Source organism: Puntigrus tetrazona, chromosome 15, assembly GCF_018831695.1.
Source record: "Puntigrus tetrazona isolate hp1 chromosome 15, ASM1883169v1, whole genome shotgun sequence".
Taxonomy (NCBI): domain Eukaryota; kingdom Metazoa; phylum Chordata; class Actinopteri; order Cypriniformes; family Cyprinidae; genus Puntigrus; species Puntigrus tetrazona.
The window spans coordinates 19,560,523-19,582,779 of NC_056713.1; the positions used below are offsets into that span (position 1 = coordinate 19,560,523).

The 22,257-nt window shown below is 36.2% G+C and overlaps 2 protein-coding genes across 2 annotated transcripts in view; both read left to right on the forward strand.

Annotated features, from left to right (window-relative positions):
* The window catches only part of col4a3 (collagen, type IV, alpha 3), a 28,161-nt gene extending 9,823 nt beyond the window's left edge, over nt 1-18,338 (forward strand). Inside the window, exons 3-52 of the mRNA XM_043259002.1 lie at nt 615-704; nt 945-989; nt 1,087-1,131; nt 1,711-1,773; nt 1,864-1,917; nt 2,282-2,308; nt 2,425-2,499; nt 2,634-2,696; nt 2,780-2,815; nt 2,891-2,938; nt 3,086-3,160; nt 3,260-3,304; nt 3,413-3,475; nt 3,771-3,815; nt 3,977-4,030; nt 4,227-4,268; nt 4,467-4,548; nt 5,333-5,368; nt 5,445-5,609; nt 5,836-5,925; nt 6,174-6,269; nt 6,695-6,765; nt 6,923-7,111; nt 7,244-7,412; nt 7,548-7,640; nt 7,732-7,836; nt 8,003-8,097; nt 8,478-8,628; nt 8,798-8,911; nt 9,059-9,226; nt 9,370-9,459; nt 9,558-9,692; nt 9,824-9,922; nt 9,991-10,080; nt 10,167-10,306; nt 10,449-10,575; nt 10,660-10,740; nt 10,834-10,935; nt 11,012-11,059; nt 11,213-11,398; nt 11,698-11,828; nt 12,246-12,318; nt 12,436-12,507; nt 12,800-12,925; nt 13,010-13,108; nt 14,502-14,699; nt 14,807-14,984; nt 15,098-15,212; nt 15,660-15,832; nt 16,038-18,338. Coding sequence (XP_043114937.1) covers nt 615-704; nt 945-989; nt 1,087-1,131; nt 1,711-1,773; nt 1,864-1,917; nt 2,282-2,308; nt 2,425-2,499; nt 2,634-2,696; nt 2,780-2,815; nt 2,891-2,938; nt 3,086-3,160; nt 3,260-3,304; nt 3,413-3,475; nt 3,771-3,815; nt 3,977-4,030; nt 4,227-4,268; nt 4,467-4,548; nt 5,333-5,368; nt 5,445-5,609; nt 5,836-5,925; nt 6,174-6,269; nt 6,695-6,765; nt 6,923-7,111; nt 7,244-7,412; nt 7,548-7,640; nt 7,732-7,836; nt 8,003-8,097; nt 8,478-8,628; nt 8,798-8,911; nt 9,059-9,226; nt 9,370-9,459; nt 9,558-9,692; nt 9,824-9,922; nt 9,991-10,080; nt 10,167-10,306; nt 10,449-10,575; nt 10,660-10,740; nt 10,834-10,935; nt 11,012-11,059; nt 11,213-11,398; nt 11,698-11,828; nt 12,246-12,318; nt 12,436-12,507; nt 12,800-12,925; nt 13,010-13,108; nt 14,502-14,699; nt 14,807-14,984; nt 15,098-15,212; nt 15,660-15,832; nt 16,038-16,104 — 4,824 coding nt within the window. The 3' untranslated portion in view covers nt 16,105-18,338. The remainder of the gene's footprint in view (nt 1-614; nt 705-944; nt 990-1,086; nt 1,132-1,710; nt 1,774-1,863; nt 1,918-2,281; nt 2,309-2,424; nt 2,500-2,633; nt 2,697-2,779; nt 2,816-2,890; nt 2,939-3,085; nt 3,161-3,259; nt 3,305-3,412; nt 3,476-3,770; nt 3,816-3,976; nt 4,031-4,226; nt 4,269-4,466; nt 4,549-5,332; nt 5,369-5,444; nt 5,610-5,835; nt 5,926-6,173; nt 6,270-6,694; nt 6,766-6,922; nt 7,112-7,243; nt 7,413-7,547; nt 7,641-7,731; nt 7,837-8,002; nt 8,098-8,477; nt 8,629-8,797; nt 8,912-9,058; nt 9,227-9,369; nt 9,460-9,557; nt 9,693-9,823; nt 9,923-9,990; nt 10,081-10,166; nt 10,307-10,448; nt 10,576-10,659; nt 10,741-10,833; nt 10,936-11,011; nt 11,060-11,212; nt 11,399-11,697; nt 11,829-12,245; nt 12,319-12,435; nt 12,508-12,799; nt 12,926-13,009; nt 13,109-14,501; nt 14,700-14,806; nt 14,985-15,097; nt 15,213-15,659; nt 15,833-16,037) is intronic.
* Nucleotides 18,339-20,016: 1,678 nt separating this feature from the next.
* Nucleotides 20,017-21,493, forward strand: sst1.2 (somatostatin 1, tandem duplicate 2). Its single transcript, XM_043259433.1, has 2 exons — nt 20,017-20,239; nt 21,153-21,493. Exons 1-2 carry the CDS (start codon nt 20,087-20,089, stop codon nt 21,360-21,362), a joined length of 363 nt encoding a protein of 120 aa, XP_043115368.1. The 5' UTR covers nt 20,017-20,086; the 3' UTR covers nt 21,363-21,493.
* The last annotated feature ends 764 nt before the right edge of the window (nt 21,494-22,257 follow it).

The window sequence follows — 22,257 nt, forward strand, 5'->3', positions numbered from 1 at the left end:
ATAAAGCCAAAATTCAGAGATAGAAAGTCACAATTCTGACTTGATGCAGTATGTTCCGGAAAAAGAAATTGATTAGTTCATCTCCCGAGTTTTTTAAACGAATTCCAGTATAAAACCTATAGGATATTGCACATGTATTGCACAAGCATTAAAATATCATCTTATTACTGGGAGTTACATGGAGTGGCAACTGTTATATTTAATTTGAAACAGAATTAGTCAGAATTGTGAAATAAAAAGTTGCAACTGCAATGAAAAAAGTCAGAATTGCATGATATAAACTTGCAAATTGAGTCAGAATTGTGAGTTTGTATCATGCAATTCTGAGAAAGAAATTTGTGAGATTAAAAATGGCAATTTTTATATAGTAAACTTGAGACTGTGTCTGTCATAAGCTACATGACTTTACGAAATCTATAGTCTATGAACTCCATCTGCATGAAATCTGCAGACTGGCTTTGACTTTCAGGAACTAGCACCAACTAGTTCAGATCGTAATCCAGGGCAACTGTCTACCCACAATAATCATGCAACTTAATCATTAAAATGACTAATAAACAACATACTCTCGTAACATTTAATAACAATTTTGTGTTCATCTGTCTTTCTCTTAGGGTGTGATGGGCTTTCCTGGTTTGTCTGGTATAAAAGGAATTCAGGGGTATCAAGGAAATGAAGGCCCTCCAGGACTTCCTGGTGAAAAAGTATGTTGCATGTGGCTGCATTATAAGATCATAATCTTAAAATACATAATAAGATATAATATAATATACTCTACATTTTTGTATTCTTTGTCACAGCCACCTATGACTTGCTTACTGGGTGTTTAATTACCTTACAGAATTTGCGATATTATCACTTCTGTATTTTTGTCGTATAGACTCTTTATTAGAGCATTGATTAATGTTGGTAAAGTGTTTTATGTGTTTTTTTTTATTATACAGGGAAATATTGGATTTCCAGGCATACCAGGACCTAAAGGTTCTAGGGTACGGAGTGTGTGAGTGTGTTGACATATTAGCTGTGACGGTTGCAGTATAACTGAACACTATCCAATCTGTCTCTTATTCTCATTCTTTCAATAAGGGAGTTTCAGGGACACCAGGAATCTCTGGCCAACCAGGACTACCGGTAAGTTTTTGCATTGGAGAGAATTGGGGTTATTACTAAAACTAAAACTTAAATCATTAAGTAAACCATTTCTCATTTTTATTTAGTTTTAACTGAAGTATTATAAGAACTAAAATTGTAATAAAAACTAGACATAAACATGACAAAAATAAAATGTTAACTAAAATACAATGAAAAATAAATAAATATATATATATATATATATATATATATATATATATATATAAATATAAAATAGTAACCAACATGGACCATTTAAGCCCCATTCACACCAAGCACGATAATGATAAAGATTGCGATTTTAGTGTCAAACAATATTGTCTGTTTATTCTAAGTGCAAGCGTTTCTGCTGCTTTAAATTCTCCAGCGCTTGATAGCAGGATCGATTCTGATTGGTTGTCAGTGTCAGTGACCAATCTTAAAATGATCCCAGTGATATCGTTTCTCAGTGTCTTTTATCGTTATAGTTGCTGTGTGGATGCTGCTATTCTTTAACATTGAGAATGATTTGTAGAACTATATTTTCGTTAACTTTATCTTGCTTGGTGTGACCAGAGCTTTCATGTTTTCCTCTTTCAGGGGTTCCCTGGAAATGAGGGGCCGAGAGGGCCTAATGGTCTCCCAGGATGCAATGGAGCAAAGGTGATGCACAAGTTATTTTTGTGAATAAATTGTAATTAATTGTTTAACCGTATGAAAGGTCAATGTCATCACAATGTCATCTTCTTTCAGGGTGAGCATGGTGCGCCAGGCTTTATAGGGCAGATGGGAGCTCCTGGGAAGCAGGTGAGTTAAGTAAGCATATGTACTGAATTATATACAGTATATGCATATAAATTATATATTATGCGCAATAAACAGAATGCTGTCAATATGAAAACTTCTAAACATCTAAACTAAACATCAGACCTCAACATAAGTGGTAAAGAAAGACAACGGCAGTATGAACCTCTCATAAAATGCCTTGGGATGATCACTAAAATGCCATAGCCATTCTATATTCATATTTTCTTTCAGTAAAGGTTAAAATGTGGGCATTGTAAGAAATAAAAGCTTTTTTTTTTAGACACGTGTGTGTGCGTCTGGATTTGATCCTTACTCTGATCTAAGCTGTCAATTTAAACAGCAAACGTTTTGTTGTTGTTTTCAGGGAATACCAGGAATCCAAGGAGCTAAGGTGTGTTTTATTTTATCAACTTGAGCCATTTATGTTAATAAGCTTAATTATGTATTTAAAAAAATGCACTCACGTGAATGATAATATCACGACCATAAAAAAATCGTCATTTTTAGGGAGATAGCTGTTACTTGCCACCCTCTGGACAAGTGAAAGGACGTTGTGGTTTTCCAGGCAGAGATGGAGATAAAGTAAGAGACTTCATTATGAAAATTAAGTTACAAATGTGGATTGAACATTTGAACATTTGGCACTTTATTTTGTATTTTGTTATATTCTGTGCCAATTGTTTGACTGAGTTTTCTAATTAGTTGTGGATCTGCAGGGGTCATTGGGATCGCCAGGGTCACCGGGATTATTTGGACCAGATGGGCCCAGAGGTTCTCCAGTAAGTCAATGTTTTTATCTCATTTATGTTTAAGATTTTAAATATGTTACTGCCATAATGATTTAAGTGTTTAATGCTTTTAGGGAATAGGCGGCATACCTGGACCACAAGGAGAGAAGGTTTGTGTTGACTAGCTAATGGTAACTCGTCAGGTCAGTGTAATGTGTAAATATAATTTTTTTTGCTACATATAGGGTCTAGAGGGTCGAAGCATGGTAATACCTGGACCCATAGGTCAAAAGGTCAGTATTATCGACTTTTTAGTGTTTGCTTTCTCTTACAAAATATGTCTGTACATTTTTGTTGGTCTCAAAGTAATCTTTCAAAGTATCTTTAAACTTAAACTTAAAATATTTTTTTTTATGAACATTACTGGGGCTCTGCTATAGGGGCAGAGGGGACCATCTGGTATACCTGGACAAAAAGGTGTAAAGTTATTTGTAACAGGACCAAAGGAGCCTAAGGTAACATGCTTTTTACTTAAAAGTCATGCATTGTGATTTTATATGATTTTGGCCAATCTATCATGTTGTACATTGTAAATCACCCCTTTTTGGTTTCAGGGTGACAGTGGGGATGCTGGAGACATTGGATGTCTTGGCCCAATTGTTAGTAGTCAAACCCGATTTTTAAAAACGTTTGTTGTTTTTGTTACTGCTGTTTAAAATGTTTAAATGGGATTGCTTTAAATGATGCGCAACTGCTTTGTTCTGCAGGGTTTACGTGGTCGTTCTGGTCCTAAGGGGAAGAAAGGGGAAACTGGGGAGCCCGGGGGTCTGGTAAATGACTAAATAAAGAGAAACAGAAAGAGAGAGCGAGAACAAGTTCTCACAATCTGTACTTAAGTCTATTTGCATTACGTTCAAGTGTTCAGCATAGAATAATATTTTAAAAAGTACAAAAAAATGTATATACTTATTTTAATTATTATTATTTTTTGTACTGCACTGTCACTTTTGTTATATATAATATAAAAAAATGTGTGTATAAAAATAAATATAAAGTATAAATGTGTGTGTGTATATATATAGTATATTTGTTAATTTATTATTATTTATTCTCATTGATTTTCAGGGTAAACTTGGAAAGGATGGGCTGATAGGAGAGTCTGGCCGTACGGTGAGCCCAAAACCCACTAGAAAAAAGCCTAGAAGTCATCCAGTCGGGCAGTTTTTGATTATTAAACCATTATGCTCTTTTAATTCAATAATAAAGTTGAAGGGAAAGGGTATTTAAACGGAATTCAGTTGACAATGAGGTTTGTGTTTTGTTCTTTCCAGGGAATTCCTGGAGACCAAGGATATCCAGGAGTTATTGGAATAGCAGGGGAGGAGGTATCTCTCTGTCTGTTGTTCAGTCGTTTTCTATATACTATGTACAGTGTCTCACTTTGCTTAAAAAAAAAATGGCTGCCCGTTTTAAGTGATTATTGAATAGCACCCTCTTGTGGATGTTTTTTTCAAACGTAATCTCAATATTCAATTGATTATACTTGAATTCATTCATCTCTTTCTCTGTGTGTGTCTTCAGGGTCTAAAGGGTAACAGTGGTGCCCCTGGTATCCCTGGAGAGGTAGCGATACTTTCACTTAATAGAAATCATACAATCTCTAAATGTTTAATCTCACTTCAGTCACATCATTGTCACACTTTGTACACTTTTTATTCTATATCTTAAGCTAATGAAGTGATAATAAAATATTTTTAATGGAGAATTTATATTTGTGTAATTTACTTATGAAGTGTTGTGAAAATTTGTTTTGTATTTTAGTTCATTGTAATAGATAACAGGATCAAAGGTCTAAAAGGTTTTCGTGGGCTTCCTGGACCTCCTGGTCTACGAGGTAGTGAAGGTAGTGAAAACTCTTTGCTGTACAATATTCACACACAAACACATGGCTTTATTGCAGTGGGTGTTGCAAACAGACTAGCATTTGGTAAAAATGCTTTTATGTGATCAAACGTCACAGTAACGAAAGTAAAGTAAAGACTACTACTGCAAATGTGAAAAACAAAAATGCTGTTCTTTTGAAGAACGTTGAAGAATCCTGAACAAATGTAGTCAAAAATATTAAGCAGCACTACTGTTCTGAACAGTGATAATAGTAAGAAATGTTTTCTTTACAAATGCGCATATTAGAATGAATAGTCAAATAACTGTATAAAAAGGTTTTTGTTTACATAATGAATGTGTTTGTGTATTGTGTATATTTATTGTGTATATATACATACAAGCACATGGATGTATATATTTAAGAAAAATATGTTAAAATCTAATGAAATGTATAAATGTTTTCTAAATATATATATACTGTATATATATATAATTTATGTATTTATATATACATAATAATACATAATAAATAAACACAGTACATATACATATATTATGTAAACAATTAATCGTGATAAAGTTTAAATATAGTATATTTAAATATAAATTTAAATATAGTACAATAGAAAACTCTTACTTTAGATTAGAATAATATCAAAATATTAATATCAAATAAACGCAGCCTTTTTAAGCACTTCTTTTATTCTTTTGAATGGTAGTGTATGTAATAAGTTATTATTTTAGTTTTATTGAGCCAAAGTAAATAACCAAAAATTACTATCAATGATTTCTCTTTTCTAAAGGTTTTATCGGACTTCCTGGATATGCGGGTCCTCCAGGTAAATTATATATCCATGTTTATTCCTCTGTTTTTTGCAAAAAAACAAATACTAACTCTTCCCTCAAATATATCAGGGGCCAGCATACCAGGACCTACTGGAAAACCAGGTCCCCCAGGATTTAGAGGTATAAAAGGGGAAAGAGGAGATCCTGTTCCTAACAGCACAGGACCCAGAGGGCAAGATGGATCACCAGGGGAACGAGGACCCCCTGGTGACCCCGGACCTCCAGGAATTCCAGGTAACTTTGTTAGAGTTTGCCATATTTAATTTATTTTATTAACCAAACTTGTTGCAGTGGATTATGGGAATAACTTATCTGCAAGGATGCTTGTCATGTTTTCAGAAAAACTTTTTTTACTTTTTTGCACATTTTTGTAAACAGGCAGAATAAGCACAGAAAGTCTTCTTAGTATAGCAATTATGTGGATTATATGACTGATTGTGCTCCTCTCCTGCATCTCCAGAAGTCAACACCCTTTGGGGACCAAAAGGGTTAAAGGGCGAGAGAGGCCTAACAGGCCCTCAGGGTCTGCGTGGAGATCCTGGCATACAAGGTAAGTTTCACCTAAGTCATGGCGTATTTTGTGCTCCAGGTTAAATTGTTAAATTAAACTCAAGTTAAGCTATTTTAATTACCATAAAATAATATTCAAATTTAGCTTTTCTAATTTCCTTTCCAATAGAAATTATTGAAATGTTACCCATAAAGCTGGACCCAAATCATAAAGTCTAAATTACCTAAATGCAAACAACCAAAAACATGATATACACAAATGATGCTGTTGTCTGACTTTTTAATCAGGTGAGCAAGGAGAACTTTGCAGGCTGTGTGCTGCTTCTGTTTCTGAACCTGGACCTCCAGGACAATGTGGAGATTCAGGCAGCCCCGGAGAGCCAGGTGAAGTCATTATCACTTTTGTCAGAACGCCCTAGCAATTGAACTGATTGTGCCTTTGTATATAGGTGCAGAGGGAAAACAACTGAACGACTAAGTATCATACACTACTAGACTTTAAAGTTGTTCCAATCACAACAAACTCACCTTGTTGCTAGGAGATGTGTGCTAAATGAAAACAGTGGGTGTTCTATAATCAGTGTTTGATTTAAAATGAGTTTCAGAGCCAATGTTTCAAATTTTAAAAGTAGTTACATTTAAAACTCATTGTAGGCTTATAGATTTATTATGACCCATCCAGTGAATTTTACAATTAGGCACATAAATTTATAGCATGCTATGTTATCAGCCCAACTTAGTAATTTATTGCATCAGGTGATATTGCAAATTGTACATTTAAGGATCACACATTCAAATTCATTGTGCAGGTATTGGAGGATATCCAGGCCATAAAGGATGTCAAGGATTCAAAGGTTCAGATGGTCCACCTGGTCCTCCGGTCAGTTTACATGCATACTGCCATTTTACTCATTCATCATCCTAATTACTTAGCCAAAACTATAGTTTGTCCACTCCAATTAAACAGTTGGTATTGTTAAAGGCCTTCATACTCTCAGGAACAGTTAAATATGATGATAATTAAAATGTTTGCACAGGGTAACTTAGGTCTTCCAGGGTATCCAGGCCTACCAGGGCCCACAGGAGACCATGAAATGAGGCATGTGCTTGGGGAGAAAGGCAAGCAAGGAAACTGTGGTGCAGAAGGACTACTGGGGATAAATGGGAAAGATGGCCGGCCAGGCAACCCTGGCTTCAAAGGACCACTAGGAGCAAAAGGAATTCCAGTTAGTAGTTAAAACTTGTGACCACAATATTTAAGAAAATGTCAAGAAAGCTTAAATTTGTGAAACCAACTTTAAAGCCACAAGTTTTGCTGTTGACAGAATTCAAAACATATTTTATGACTTATTTTCCAGAGTCCTCCAGGCCCTAAAGGCAACCAAGGAAATCCAGGAAACTGTGGGGATCCTGGCTGCCCAGGTCCAATGGGCAGCCAAGGGTCAATGGGTGTTGGGAGACCAGGGGTACCTGGAGAAAAAGGATGTATGGGAGAAGTTGGCCGGCAAGGAAATACTGGAGAACCAGGTATGAATGAAAAATATGAGATGTTACAGAATAGTTTAGCCCCAGGAACTAGGTTTAGAGTGTTGAGTAGTTTAAAGCTGATAGCAGGCTTCTTCTAACTGGAGAAGGCTCTGATATTAAAGTTGCATTCCACAGGTGAAAAAGGATCTCCAGGGCCAGTACAAAGGACAGCAGGAGACCCAGGTGATCCTGGACTGCCTGGTCCACCTGGTCAACGAGGACCTCCAGGTAAGCAGAAGGGATAAAAGTCTTGGCAGATGATAAGTGGATTGAGAACAGGATGAAATATAGATAACAATTGCCTTAATGTGTGTTTTAGGTAATGATGGTTGTGTAGGACCTCAAGGATTACCAGGATGCATTGGGTTAAAAGGAGAAAAAGGACAGTCAATGCCAGGAGCTCCTGGATTAACTGGTCCTAAAGGTGGGACCAATGCAATAAGCTTTTTGATAAATCTAGAATATGCATTAATTGATGTTTGTGTATTCCTTTTTCTTTTTGTCTTGTTTTTTAGTTTGTTTAGTTTGTTGTGAATTGGTTGTGAATTGGTGATAGCACTCTAGGATTTTTAATTTCTTTTACTGTTTAGGTGATAAGGGTGTGAAAGGTAAACAAGGTCTGCCTGGTTATGGAAGTGTAGGCCGTCCTGGACCCCCAGGACCACCAGGAAATCCAGGTCCAAAGGTCAGGGCGGTGATACCTATTGTTTCACACAATTTTATTACATGATATGCCATAACAAGCTTTGTTTAAATATGCATGCATAAATACGTTTTGAGATATATGGGAGAAATAGTCAATCAGACTCTAATGCTTACATTTTGGCCTGTTCTCTATAGAGACAGAAGACTTGGAATATAGTTTAGAATAAATTTGAGTTATGTATAGCATTTTTATGTTTTTTTAGCTCTACAACAGAAAGAAAGAAAGTTAACAAAAAAAATAATTAGCAACGTAGCAACAAAGTATTAATTATTGTTTTCAAAGTCAAATTAATTATTTTACAACAACAGGGGTACAGTTATGCTTCATTAAAAGGGAGTAAATTTCAATTCCCCCTGCAGGGTGAAATAACGTTTGGCTCCCCAGGGCCCATGGGTCGGCAGGGCTTGCCAGGAGATGAAGGAAACCTTGGGCTACCAGGAAATTGTGGCCCTCCTGGATTATCAGGATGCTCAGGTCAAAGAGGAAGAGAAGGACCAACAGGAGAAAGTGGTTTGTGGATTCCGTGCCAATGCATTTAATTTTTTAAGCACAGTCCTTCCCTATAGAACATGCAATATACACAACAAAAGTATACATCCAATCTGTTTATTTTTTATTGGTTTCTCACTCTGTGCATCTACTTACGCATCCATTTCTCACCTGAGAACTGTGCACACAGGTGTGCGGGGTCTTGATGGTTTGCCTGGAATAGCTGGTGTACCTGGAAGCTGTATTCCTGGAGCCAAAGGCGATGAAGGGTCCTTTGGCATTAGAGGGCTAGATGGACCTAATGGTAAATAAATCACACATTTAATGACATAAAGTTGGTATGTGGGTGCTAAGGTGTTTTGAGTGCTTGTCTTTCTCATAGCAGGATGAGTTGTATGCAAAATTACTAACTTAGGGCTAAGAATTAATTCAAATACCCATAATGATTTAGGGCTACCAGGGCTGAAAGGGCCACAAGGTGAAACTGGACCACCTGGACAGGGTGTACCTGGTATAACGGGTGAGATTGGAATACCTGGAAAAATTGGAGATGCAGGGTGGATTGGGATCCGGGGACCGAAAGGGTTTCAAGGAAGGGATGGTTCACCAGGCTTTCCAGGTAAGTTTTTTCTTTCCCAGGCTTTTTTAACTTGTAATCTGCTCTAACAATTAATCAATAGACGTGCTATTTTCTAAAACACAGAAACCATTTTAAGCTGGTTTTCCCCAACAAGCTTAGGGTCCCCTTTGTTTTTCTTTAAGGTACACGGGGAGATCAAGGAAATCCTGGAATTACTGGTCCACCTGGTGTAGATGGAAATCCTGGACCACGGGGATTCCAGGGACCCAAAGGTTCAAACATATACATGTACAAATTCATTAATAATTTTGGTTTAATGTGTATATATATATTAGACATAATTGGTTATATTATGATTAACTCTCATTAGGTTTAATGGGAAGGAATGGACTACCAGGTGATGTAGGAAAACCTGGGAATCCTGGAGACCAGGGGGTCTGTGGTCTCAAGGGACCACCAACAAATGTTATGAATCCAGGGGATCCCGGTGACCCTGGCCTACCAGGTGACCCTTTCAACACATTCAACATTATATCCATCATTTCCTCATTACCATTTCCATTACCATAATCTCAACCCAGATGATGAAACTGCAAAACTTTGCAGACATTATATACATCATCCTTTGTGTTTCAGGTCTTCTTGGTCTACCTGGCGCTAAAGGGGAATTAGGACTTCCAGGCAATTATGGACGATGTGGGAAGAATGGAGTTCCAGGCAGACCTGGTCCACCAGGTGTGGAGGTTGAAATCCAAAACTTAGCTGTCCATGTTAGAACATATTATTAACATTCTATTTTTCAGGCCCTCCTGGTGATGCTGGCCAGAATGGACTTCCTGGAAATCGGGGTCCTGATGGATACTTTGGGGATCCAGGAGTTATGGGGTTTCCAGGCAAGTTCATACACACCCATGACTTTCAACACAATGATGGCTCAGATGTTAGTAATTTAACATGTTCAAATGTGTTCCTCTTGCAGGAATAAAAGGCCTAAAAGGTTTACCCGGTGTTCGTGGAGAGACTGGGATTCCTGGTGTCCCAGGACCAAATGGACCAAAGGGGATCAAAGGTGAACCCAGCCCCTTTGCACCAGGGCCTCGAGGACAATGTGGTGAAAAAGTATAAATTTTCATAATTCAGTTCTTATTGGTGAAAAAAGTGACACTATCAATCTGTTTCATTCTTGTTTGTTGCTAACATCATAGGTACTTTCCTTTAGCCACTCTCCCACTCTCTCGCTTTCTTTCTATTGTTCCAACAGGGTGAGCCAGGCTTTCCAGGGCTTAGAGGGGAAAAAGGTGACAAGGGTATATGTGGGACATGCGGGCCATCAGGTTTATCAGGGGCTCCTGGTGAAAGAGGCGAACCTGGAGTACCAGGAGTTCCAGGTATTTAATATTTAAAAAAAAGTATCATCATCCCATCAGTTTTTCACAGACACACGAAACCATGATCCTATTTTCCATTGTCAGGACCTCCTGGAGGTCAGGGTGATGAAGGTTTCAATGGGTTTCCAGGTCCACCTGGATATGAAGGGCCCTGTGGTCCACCAGGTACAATCCTATTCTTGAATTGTAAATGTAGTGTAAGAATTCACTCCAGTGGTGCATTGTTTTTTACTGTGATGTTCTCTCTTGTTTCTTAAGGTGTTCCTGGTTCAGCTGGAGATCCTGGGCCTCCAGGACTTCGTGGAGACCAAGGCAAGGATGGCTTTCCCGGACCAGCAGGGGATAAAGGAGACAGAGGGCGTAAGATGTCACTCAAAAACAGGCATATGGTCAAATGAAGGGATGTTCTTATTCTCATTAAACAATTTTTTTTTAGCCCCAGCAATTGGAAATCCTGGCCTATCTGGCATCAAGGGTGAGAAAGGTAAGTCAAAGAAAAGCCACCCTTCTATTATATAGATTTTAATCTCTTAGCCATGCTTACAATATATATATATATATATATATATATATATATATATATATATATATATATATATATATATATATATATATATACACGTATGTTTAATTTTAGGTACTAAAGGCAGTTCTGGACCCCTTGGGCCATGTGGACCTCCAGGACCCTGTGGTCCAGCTGGAGATATTGGTCCTCTGGGCCAACTTGGGGAAATGGGGCCACGCGGGTTTCCAGGTCCACCTGGTGCCTGTATCAGTGGTCCAAAAGGGGAGCAAGGACCTAATGGATCACCTGGCCTACAAGGTGATTACCTGTCTTTGTTTATTAATGGTGCTTTCTAGTTACTATTACTCATTACTCATATATTTTGTTATTTTTTTAAGAAACTTTTATACTTGCTACAGACAAGAATGATACATCAAATTATATATCTTGTTGAGGAGAGGTGTGCCATTTACTTTTCTAAGTGGTCAGATAAAGAAATCTAGAAAAAATTTTACAAATTTGTTATTTTAACATAGCATCCTGCTATTGTTAACTCTCAACCTGCTATTAATTACTAATGTCTTCCGGTCTGTTTCTGTGTGTATTTTTGAATATAGGACTCAGAGGACCACGTGGGCCTGCTGGCGAACCAGGTCCAGGCATAAAGGGAGATAAAGGCAACATTGGGCTCAAGGGGCTTTTGGGATTACCTGGCTGTGTTGGTGACCGGGGAGCTCCAGGGTTGCAAGTAAGTGGGCACAAAAAGAGATAACAATTAACTTGGAGATTGTACTGTAGACTTTCACAAAGTTTTATGTTTTTAGATATTTTTTGCAGAACCATGGAAAAAAATTTGGTAATAATGAAGGAACCACCATTGTAAACTCAAAAAATTTTGAATTTATATATATATATATATATATATATATATATATATATATATATATATATATATATATATATATATATTTTTTTTTTTTTTTTTAATATGTATTTCTATGCAGCTTTAATTTTTTGATATTGTTTAATACTTTAAATTACTTTAAATTATTCCTTAGTTCTTCATCTATTATTTATATTTTATTTTAAATGACCAAAACAATTTCTAGATTCAAATAGGATTTGTTGATCCAATCATGAGAACTGTATTGTTATATTGTTATAGGGTAAAGATGGAAATCCTGGTTTCAAGGGACCAAAAGGAAATAAGGGGCCTTTGGGTTCTACTGGGCCACTCGGTGAGAAAATCAAATTTTAAATTTGAATTTAATAAAAAGAAAGAAATCAATGAATAAAACATACCAACTACATATATGTATATATGCATTTTATTTTACATTTATTTTAAATTATAGGCCAAAAAGGACAATGTGGTCCAATTGGGTCTCCTGGATTGAAAGGTTGTAAAGGAACTCGTGGAACTAAAGGTGAGCTTTTATATACTGCCATAATAACATTTTTATCATCATCTTAATCACGATAAAGCAAATGTAGTTACAGTCATGTCTTGTATATTACAAAAGCTTGAAAGCCCAAAAACTGTAGCTGTGTAAGCTACAGCAAAACAGTAATATTGTAACAATGAAAAAAGTCAACAAAAATGCAAATGAGATGATAAAAATATGACAAACATTTCAGTCACAACATGGCCTCTTCCAGTGCTTAATTATATTGATTTATGAGCAAATATGAACGTTCCTATTCTTTGTAAATATTTAGGCACTAAAGGGTGTGATGTTGTGGGTCAGATCATAACTCTCCCAGGAAACCCTGGTTTCCCTGGACAAGGCGGCGTAAAAGGAAATGTAGGAGAACAAGGACCTCAAGGGCTACAAGGTCCTCAAGGTATACTGCCGAAAGCACATTACTCTAATTTTCTCTGAAGTTTTATGATTTCATCTAATATTTGCACTATTACCCACCTTTTAGGAGCACAAGGTCAAAAAGGAAGCAGAGGTGCAGATGGAGGTGCTGGACAAATGGGGAAATCTGGACCAAGGGGGAAAACTGGCCCAAAAGGAACAAAAGGTCTTAAAACACCTAGAAGGGTTTCTTTAGCTAATAATACAGAACCATAAATTATAAATAAAAAAAAGTTTTGGATATGTAACAACAAGTAAAATTTTATTGTTAAATTTATGTAATCAAAAATGCAGTAAAACAGTAATAATGTGAAGTCTTTTTGTACAATTAATATGCCCTACAAAACATCTTAAGGCTTAAAGAAGTTACTAATTTGTTGATTTAGGAGAAAAATCGTAAAAATAGTGAGCGTGTCAGTCCTAAATTGAAGACTCCTAAATTTCTGCTCTAAGAGTATTTCACAAAGTTAAATTTAGCACCAAAACTAACTCCTAAATCTGTGAATCATTAGGAGCAGTGAAGGTCACTAAGGTCACTAAGACAATCTGCTTTGGCAGATAAATTTTTATAAGTTTTCTAAAGTTTTTAAAAAAGTGTCACCTTAGGGTTTGAAGGTTATCCCAACTCCAAATTTTCCCTTGATTATATTGTTTTTATTAAAAAGTCGGGCAATAAGTGATAGCTGTTCTTCTGTTGAGTTTGTTTTTCTTTTATGTTTGCATATCTTACTATCAGCCATGATTATTCCACTCTCTTAATTAAAAGGCTTTTTATATGCATATTTACCTTTTTTTATGAGACGCATACAGGCTGACAATTACATAAACACACACACACGGATATGTATATGTGCGTGTGTGTTTGTGTGTGTGTGTTATATTGTTTAATAAGTGACAGCCTGCATTTTAAAATCTTTTTTTGAATGTGGCAATTAGCTGTTTTTCTTTTTTTTTAACCTTTATTTAAATATGCCAACATAACATTGCACTCTGCAGTATTTCTATAAGTACAATTCTAGAGCTCGTGAGAACAGTACGGATTCTGATTGGCTGTTGGTGTTTTTATCATTCATCATCTAAAAAAAAAAAACGTTCTGAAAATTATTCCAACGATATCTTTGTGCCTTTATTGTGTGGACGCTGCTATTCTTTAACACTGAGAACAATTTTTAGAACTATATCTTTATTGTTACTATACTTGGTGTGATCAGGGCTTTACTCTTAGCTTAAGACTTTAGTAAGTTTGTCTCCGCATTTGTGAATGAGTATCAAAAGAAAACTTTTACTCCTATTTAGGAGAACTCTTAGTGGTAAGATAGAATATTTTGTGAATATGTTCAAAAAATGTCTTATTAGCACAGTTGAACAGTATTGATAATTTTTTTCTGAAACCTTGATACATTTCTTTAAGGACTCCAAACTTTGGAAAGGTACTATATATCAGAGCATACATTGGATTTTCTTTATGATCCTTTAATGAAAAGAATTGAATTTGCCCCCAAAAACGTTTTCAAAATTAACGGTGAACATTCTAATGCCAACCTTGTTTGTCTCTTAAGGTTTTCCCGGTTTGTCAGGTGAAATGGGTCCCAAGGGTTCACAAGGTCCACCTGGCCCTTCTAAAGATGGATTCCTTTTTACCAAGCACAGTCAGAAAACATCAGTACCAACCTGTCCTCCTGGGTCAAAACATTTGTACTCTGGATATTCGCTTCTCTTCATCAACGGCAATAACCGTGGACATGGACAAGACCTAGGCATGAAGACAATTTATGCACATACATAGATGTTTACATACTGTACAGTGTACACAACAGTTATAAACGCATATTTTCACAGTCTGTGTGTGCTTGTGTGTTTGTAGGAACTGTGGGAAGCTGTTTGCAAATGTTCTCCACCATGCCTTTTCTGGTGTGTAATCCCAATGAGACGTGTTACTATGCCTTTCGAAATGATTACTCCTATTGGCTGTCTACAGACACACCGATATCTTCCGACATGGAACTGTTATCTGGTAGACTGTTGGCAAATTATATCAGCAGGTAAATATGGAGCCTGTTTCCTCAGTAATTTTGTTAATGAGGTGGTATAAGTCACTTTGTATTATTAAACATGGATATATAAGTTTAACAGACTTTCTATCAATTCCTCAAAGGTGTTCAGTGTGTGAGGCACCAACTAATGTGATAGCAGTTCACAGCCAGACCATGGAAATCCCAGAGTGCCCAAGAGGATGGCTTCCACTATGGAAAGGTTACTCCTTTGTAATGGTAGGAGGCAGCTTTTACTTACAAACTATGTCAATAAAGTCATCTTGATAGCTTGAAAGGCATCTGATATTTTAGTGTATTGTTAAAAATGTACAAAAATAAACATTTAGTGCCTTGAGTAGTTAAATTCAATATTATAATGAAAGCATGTACTTCAAAAACATGTTTTAATGTAATTAGTAACTTGCATTTTATGATGTTTTATTTTTTGTAATATTGCTACAAAAATGGTTTGGTTGGTAATTTTTGGTCACAATAAATTATTCATTGGTGACCATCCCAGGAATAAATTATATATATATATATAAATAAATAAATAAATAGTTAATTTTAGTTTATAATATTGTTTTTTACTGTATTTTTGATCAAATAAATGTAATTGATCAAATAATCTGTAACATATGTATACATTCACAGTATATAACTTTGTTCTGATTTATTTCTTAGCAAACGGGTGCAGGCGCAGAGGGATCCGGGCAGCCGCTTATTTCTCCTGGATCCTGTCTGGAAGAATTCCTGAAGATTCCATTCATAGAATGTCACGGTCGTGGCACCTGCAACTTCTATCCTGATTCCTTCAGCTTCTGGCTTGCATCACTTGATCCTAGCAGAATGTTCAGGTACAAGAATTTTGAAGATTGTACATTTTATTTGAATCGGTTTTGCCAATTTGATTAGATTAAATAAAAGCAAAATACTGTTTTTACAAATCAGGATTGACTCGCTTCCTCTCTTCACAATTTACTGCTTAAATCATTAACTACAATAATGTTATATAAAAAAACCAACATTGAGAACCTTTATCCTCTTTTTTTCATTCCTCAGTACTCCAATCCACCAGACAACAAGACAGCAAGATATCAGCCGCTGTCGGGTCTGTATGAAGCAGTAGTTTTTAAGTCAGAGGTGCCTTGGTAAAAGACTTGAACTATGGACTTCAATTCGTGGGTTTTTCATGGGTTGTGTAATGTCAGTAGGATCCGTGAAGTCAGCCCTCAAGTGCTTCACCTGAAACAACTGGATATTTTGTTCTCCCATATGAGTGATTGTCATTATGTGGTCCAGTCCAGGAACAGTTCACTCAGGTTCGTATTTTGGTTTTGGAAATCCCAAACCACAGGATGGCATGCATGCGAGATCAAAAAAACACTTTCATTTTCTTATAATACGCATTTATTTTGTTCAAACCCCTCCTTTGCATGAGGCCTATCTGCTTTGATAGGTCGATTTCTTTTAAAGCAGTGTTTGTGAGCTTTTAAAGCTCCAAAAGCGGCACCTAGTGGCAAAGAATAAATTAGCATTTTCATTCATACCAACGTGAAAATCAAGTTTTCCCAGCTCTGCGTGCAACAAGTGGGCGGGCAATATGCTAATTTTTCACTTTGAAACACAACATGAAACGGCTCGTTTCAGTGATTCAGAGTCGACTCTTTCTTTTGAGAAAAAATAACTTTATACACAGTGCACTTTCAGATTTAAAACTTTGCAGGATGTTTTCATTCACTTACAGGATGTTTTCATTACACACTGCATTAACGGTCATTTTCAAAAATCCATAAAAGGGGCACTTTAAGTTCTTTGTTTTGGATTTGCTAAATCCAACGTACCAGCCCAGTGTTTTTCACTTCCAAGTATTATTCAGGATTCTTTTCTTTGTCTTTGACATGTCCAGAACATATAAATGTGTGTTTCTCTCTAAATGACTCATAATAGATTTTGGGGTGACTTTAGTTCAGATACTTCTCATTACTAAACTATTTTCATTTGTAGTTAATCATTAATGACTTTTGTGTGTGGGAATGGCAGTAGTAGGCTATTAATAAATTCTGAGCATTGAGAAACAGGCTCATTAAATAATAATTTGAGCGCAGATTGCTCATATTGAGCATAAACTGTAGAATTTGGTATTTAAAACGGAAACAAAATAGTTCATCTACACTCTAGTAATGCTACTGAAAAATAGTTTAGTAATTAAATTAAAAATATCTTGTTTATTTTTGTCATAATTAATTGTTAACTAATACACTTGACGCTGTCTATAGTAATGCTGTATAAACAAATGTTAATGTTACTAATTTAATAATCAAGTACAAATAAATAGCATAAAGTGTTCTGAATTCCCAAATTTATTTGAATATAAACCCTTCAAGTAATTCCGTAAATATCATAAAATAAAATTCAGTAGTTCTCTGCTTATGTATTTTGAATGTGTGTGCAATTGTGCTTGTCATTTGGACTATGATTTTTTGCTTTAGTATACATATTTTATTATAGGTCTGCTTGCTGTTAGGACTTTACTCTTGTTTCGTAGTGTATAAAACTGTTCGTACAAAGTAGTTTTTGGTGTTGAGGTTTTGCAAAGTAAATTTAAGCTTGTTCATATTTACCACTGAATGACTCAGAGTTAATGGTGCTATGTGCTAGATTATGAATAAGGAAAAGAAACTTGAGAAACAATGTGAGAGACAACGTGTGTTTATGTGTAGTCATTATGTGAATTTACCAGACACTTATTATTATAGCATTGCATTAAGGAGCTTTCCTCATGACTCATGTCCGGTTGCAATCAATAGTATACAGGAATAGTGATGAAATATTACACATGCAATCTTGGCAACATGAAATCAAGACTATTGAAATTAGGAGTGCAGTCTTGACAACACTTCCTCTACAGAGGAAATGAAAATGTCATCATTGTGTCATTACCTGCTTTATCAAAGATCTATTGCACTCAGTTAGGTGTATATTTCTGCTCCTCTTTCGTACTAAACAACATAAAGCAAGTGTGATTCATGTGTCCATGTGACCCACAAATGATGTGTTTTATGCTTTCATAACTAAAATCAGAATTGCACGTTTAGTATAGAAGTTAATGGTATCTTTATTGACTGCAGTGTTTAATAGCTTAAGAACTGCATAGCAAATAATGGTTTTGTCAGAATAATAAAAAAACTGTGTATATTTTAAATATTTCTGTAGAAAATGTCTATAAGATCCCAATAACATCTCAGTTCTGTTATATACAGATTTTTTTATACTCCATAAGACCGTAAATAAAGACTATTGTGTTTGGATGTGTAGTAACATTGCACTAATTGAATAAATTAATCTTTTGGATGAAACCAACAAATATATTCTCATGTTTATTTATATATATTTGGACTGTATATATTATTATATATAAATATTTAGGATGTAATGGCACATATTTGTACCAAAGCTATACCGAAAAACACATGTGCGTAACTTCTTTACTTAATGTAAATTAAAAGTATGATTTTCCCCCTAGGATGAGACAATAAATTGATATACTTTGATACTGGAATAATGTATCAAATAAAAAAATAACGAAGGGCTCAAAGTGAGTCCCAAGTAATCTTAAACATGCTTTATAAGCACTATGAACTATCATCGTAAACCTACTGCCCTACTGTTAAATGTGTTTGTCAAATGTTTAATATATGATCTCAACATTTGCTGTAAACTTGCGTTGAATAATGTATTTGCTTTTCCTAAGTCATGACTGCTTAAGGCTGACCACAAGATGTCAGGCCAGAGTCTCTTTTGAATGCCTACCTCAAAATAGTTTTTTGTTACTTTTGCTATGCAATTTTGAGTTTGGCTTTAAAAATTCTCCATAAAGAGTTTATAAAATTCATTCTGTTCTAGAAAGTGGTGACCTCATGGCATGGCAGTTTTTCACGTTTTTCTTACTAAATGCCACAACCTGAACTTAAAATGAAAAAAAAAAAAACAGTAAGAAAAATAAATAAATGAACAATCTTGAAAGGTTTTCGGTGAAAATTTAAGTTATTTGTTGCCATTTCTGGTTCCACAAAGAAGGTTGTTAAGAGTAGAAAGGTTTCTGTTTTCTGAAAGTTTAACTGAGAAAGCAAAAATGGTTCTTCTATGTGAAAACCACCTTTAGAAAGCTTTACTTTTTAAAAGTACATGCAAAACTCACTAGTAGAGTTTTAGACTGTTGGCAAGACATTGTTATCCTGTTGCTAAGTTGTCTTGTTGATTGCTAAGCTGTTACTTACTAGCCAATAGACCTACCACCATCGTATTTCTTCAATCCTTAAAGGGCATTGCTGTAAAAACCTAATTTTTATTTTCAAAACCATAGGTTGTTGCATACTGGTCTATATTCCTCTACATTATATTCTGGTCTCAAAATATGGTTTGAGGGGTTTAAAAGCCATATAAGCAAAAGAGATACTTGTCTTAGTATAATAATATGCCTTCCACTGAAAATATGAATTACATTTAGGCTTTGTTTTCTAATCCATATCACAGCTGCCGCTATATCTTTCATCAATGCTTTGAAGGTTAATTCAGAATTCGCTAATAATTAAATTCATTCATTTATCTCTACAGCACAAATGGAAGATGTTCCCAACAGCACAAACGCTTGTACTTCTTGAGTTAACACTTCAAGAAACACGCATTAAACTCTTCATTCAGAATCAATTAAGTTTATAAAGGCTTTTATTCTTCGCTTCTGCCACGGCGCGTGTGCTTCAGAGCGACGGAGGCGCACACCCAGGCATTTCTCTGTTGTATTTGTTTTAGATTAGCTGAACCAACCCCGAATCCATTCAGTCTAATGCTTTTATTGTAGCCCCCATTGTCAAGTCGCAATTCGTTCATTTGCGTTATCTAAATGAGAGTGTTTCCCATTAGTGTGGGACCAGAAGAATCTAAATGCTTTATGACATCACAATCCACTATCACCCGGCAACCTGGGCAGCTGTCAGTCAACCGTACGAGTGGAAGGAGAGTTTAAAAAGAGCGCTTGGGATTTCTGAGGGTCCAGAACCAGAACCGCAGCTACAAAGAGACACTCCGTGAGCGGAAGACAGAGCTTTGAGATGAGACTGTGTGAGCTGCAGTGGTATTTGGCCCTGTTGGGTCTGTCTCTTATGCTATGTGGTCGCAGTGCAAATTCACAGCTAGAACCGGACCTGGACTTCCGCCATCGCAGACTTATGCAGAGAGCAAGAGCGATTGGACAGGCAACACAGGTGAGTCTCAAACGAACATTGACATGCAATCTGGGGCCTGTATTATCAGCATTTATCAGCTAGCATCTGCTTTTCTATTGTCTGCATGTTCAAGGCTGCCATGCATCGCAAAATCACATTCAACTATAATGAACAATTGTTCCTTCAAAATTTGTCATTTACTCATCTTTATATCACTCCAAAAAGGTACAGACTGACTTTTTAATTAGAAAAAGTCAAAAGAGTCCCCAATATATATATATATATATATATATATATATATATATATATATATATGTATATATATATATATATATGTATATGTATATATATATATATATATATATATATATATATATATATATATATATATATGTATATGTACATGTACATGTACATGTATATGTATATGTATGTATGTATGTTATAATGATTTCAGTACAATTTCAGTACATTTTTGGGTGGACTATCCCTTTAAATAAAGCAGCTAAATGTATATTTCAGTTTGTTTAATGCTCTTGTTCATTCAGCCTTTTAATAGATGTTTAAATTGGAAATTACTACAATCCCTATCTAATTCTATAGGAAGACATCATTACTTCCAGTCTCTCTCTCTCTCTCTCTCTCTCTCTCTCTCTCTCTCTCTCTCTCTCTCTCATAGTCTACACACATTTTAAATTACCCTGTGTTTTCTCATTTACTTCTTGGCAAGTAAATGCATTATCTTTTACTATACAGGAACTCTGTGTTAATGGAATGCATTTAGTTCTAATCAAAACACACAATGCCCTATTAATACGAAATGGCTTTTCTTTTTTAGCCTCGTTTAATTCACGCATACCTTGATCTAACTGTATGCACACCATTAGTTTTACTAGAAGGTGTTTATTCTCCAAATAAAATCCTACTTTATGCGTTTTAACATTTCTCTCAGGACTGGACTAAGAAAGATCTAGAGGACTTCCTTTCCCTGCTTTCCATGCCTGAAATGGAGATGCGCGGGACCGACGTTTCAACGGCAGGTGAAAACGAGGACCTGCGAGTGGAGATAGAGCGTTCGGCGGAAAGCTCAAACCACCTGCCCGCCCGGGAACGCAAAGCAGGATGCAAAAACTTCTACTGGAAGGGCTTCACTTCCTGCTGAGGCCCTCGCTTGAAATTGCCAATCTCTTGCTGAGCTAACTGCCATGGTCAAACCACAAGTTCATTGGTTCTGTCAGTCAATCGATTGATTGTAAGCTAATAAAATTCGAAATAAAGAATAAAATCAAAAGAGCTTTTTGTTGTGAGTGACATGATGGTGTGCAGCCTACATTTAGAACGCTATCTATTCTTTGGACTACATTTCTGAGGCGACATTAGCATTAATGATGCGTGCGTGTTTGTTTGTGATGTCACAATGGTGATTAGTGGTAATTAACAAGCATTAAGGATCATTCCGTTCAATTAAACACGGTGAGAGGGACGACACACAGCGTGATTAAGAATGACAAAATAGAGAGAGCGACGAAACGTTCTGTACTGAATGTTTGTGGACGCCCCCCATCCACCTTTCCGCCATTAAAAGCCACATGTCCTGGTCTTCAGACGAGCACGCATGACTGACGGAACACGCATCATTTGCACTCTCGCGCGCACACTCTCCAGTTTGATGTGTTCTTCATTAGCGTGTTATTGGCTGTGAAAACAGACTCCATGACTCCAGCCCCGTCCCTTGAGGCTCGCGCACGGACGCGCAGACAGAGTGGAAAAGGCTGTTAGTCAGTTGTAATTGTTATTTAATTATGGTCCTGAAAGCACCGCAAATATTTCGACACATCTGGACTGTTTGATTAGCAAGCCTGAGAAGAGACTTCGTCAGGCATTATGAACGGCTCTCCGCTGCTGTGTTTACCGAGGACACACATTTCTCTCTGTGCCTGTGCGTGCGTGGAGAGAGGTTTAGGCTGCACATCGTTCTTTTACCCATAGAAAAGGACGAGCTTGCATTAGAATAATCAAACAGTATGTGGGTAGGCCTATATATACACGCGTTTGAC

Coding starts and splice junctions, on each gene's coding strand:
- sst1.2 (XM_043259433.1), top strand. CDS start 20,087: ATGAGACTGTGTGAGCTGCAGTGGTATTTGGCCCTGTTGGGTCTGTCT. Junction 20,240..21,152: donor CGATTGGACAGGCAACACAG/GTGAGTCTCAAA, acceptor CATTTCTCTCAG/GACTGGACTAAGAAAGATCT.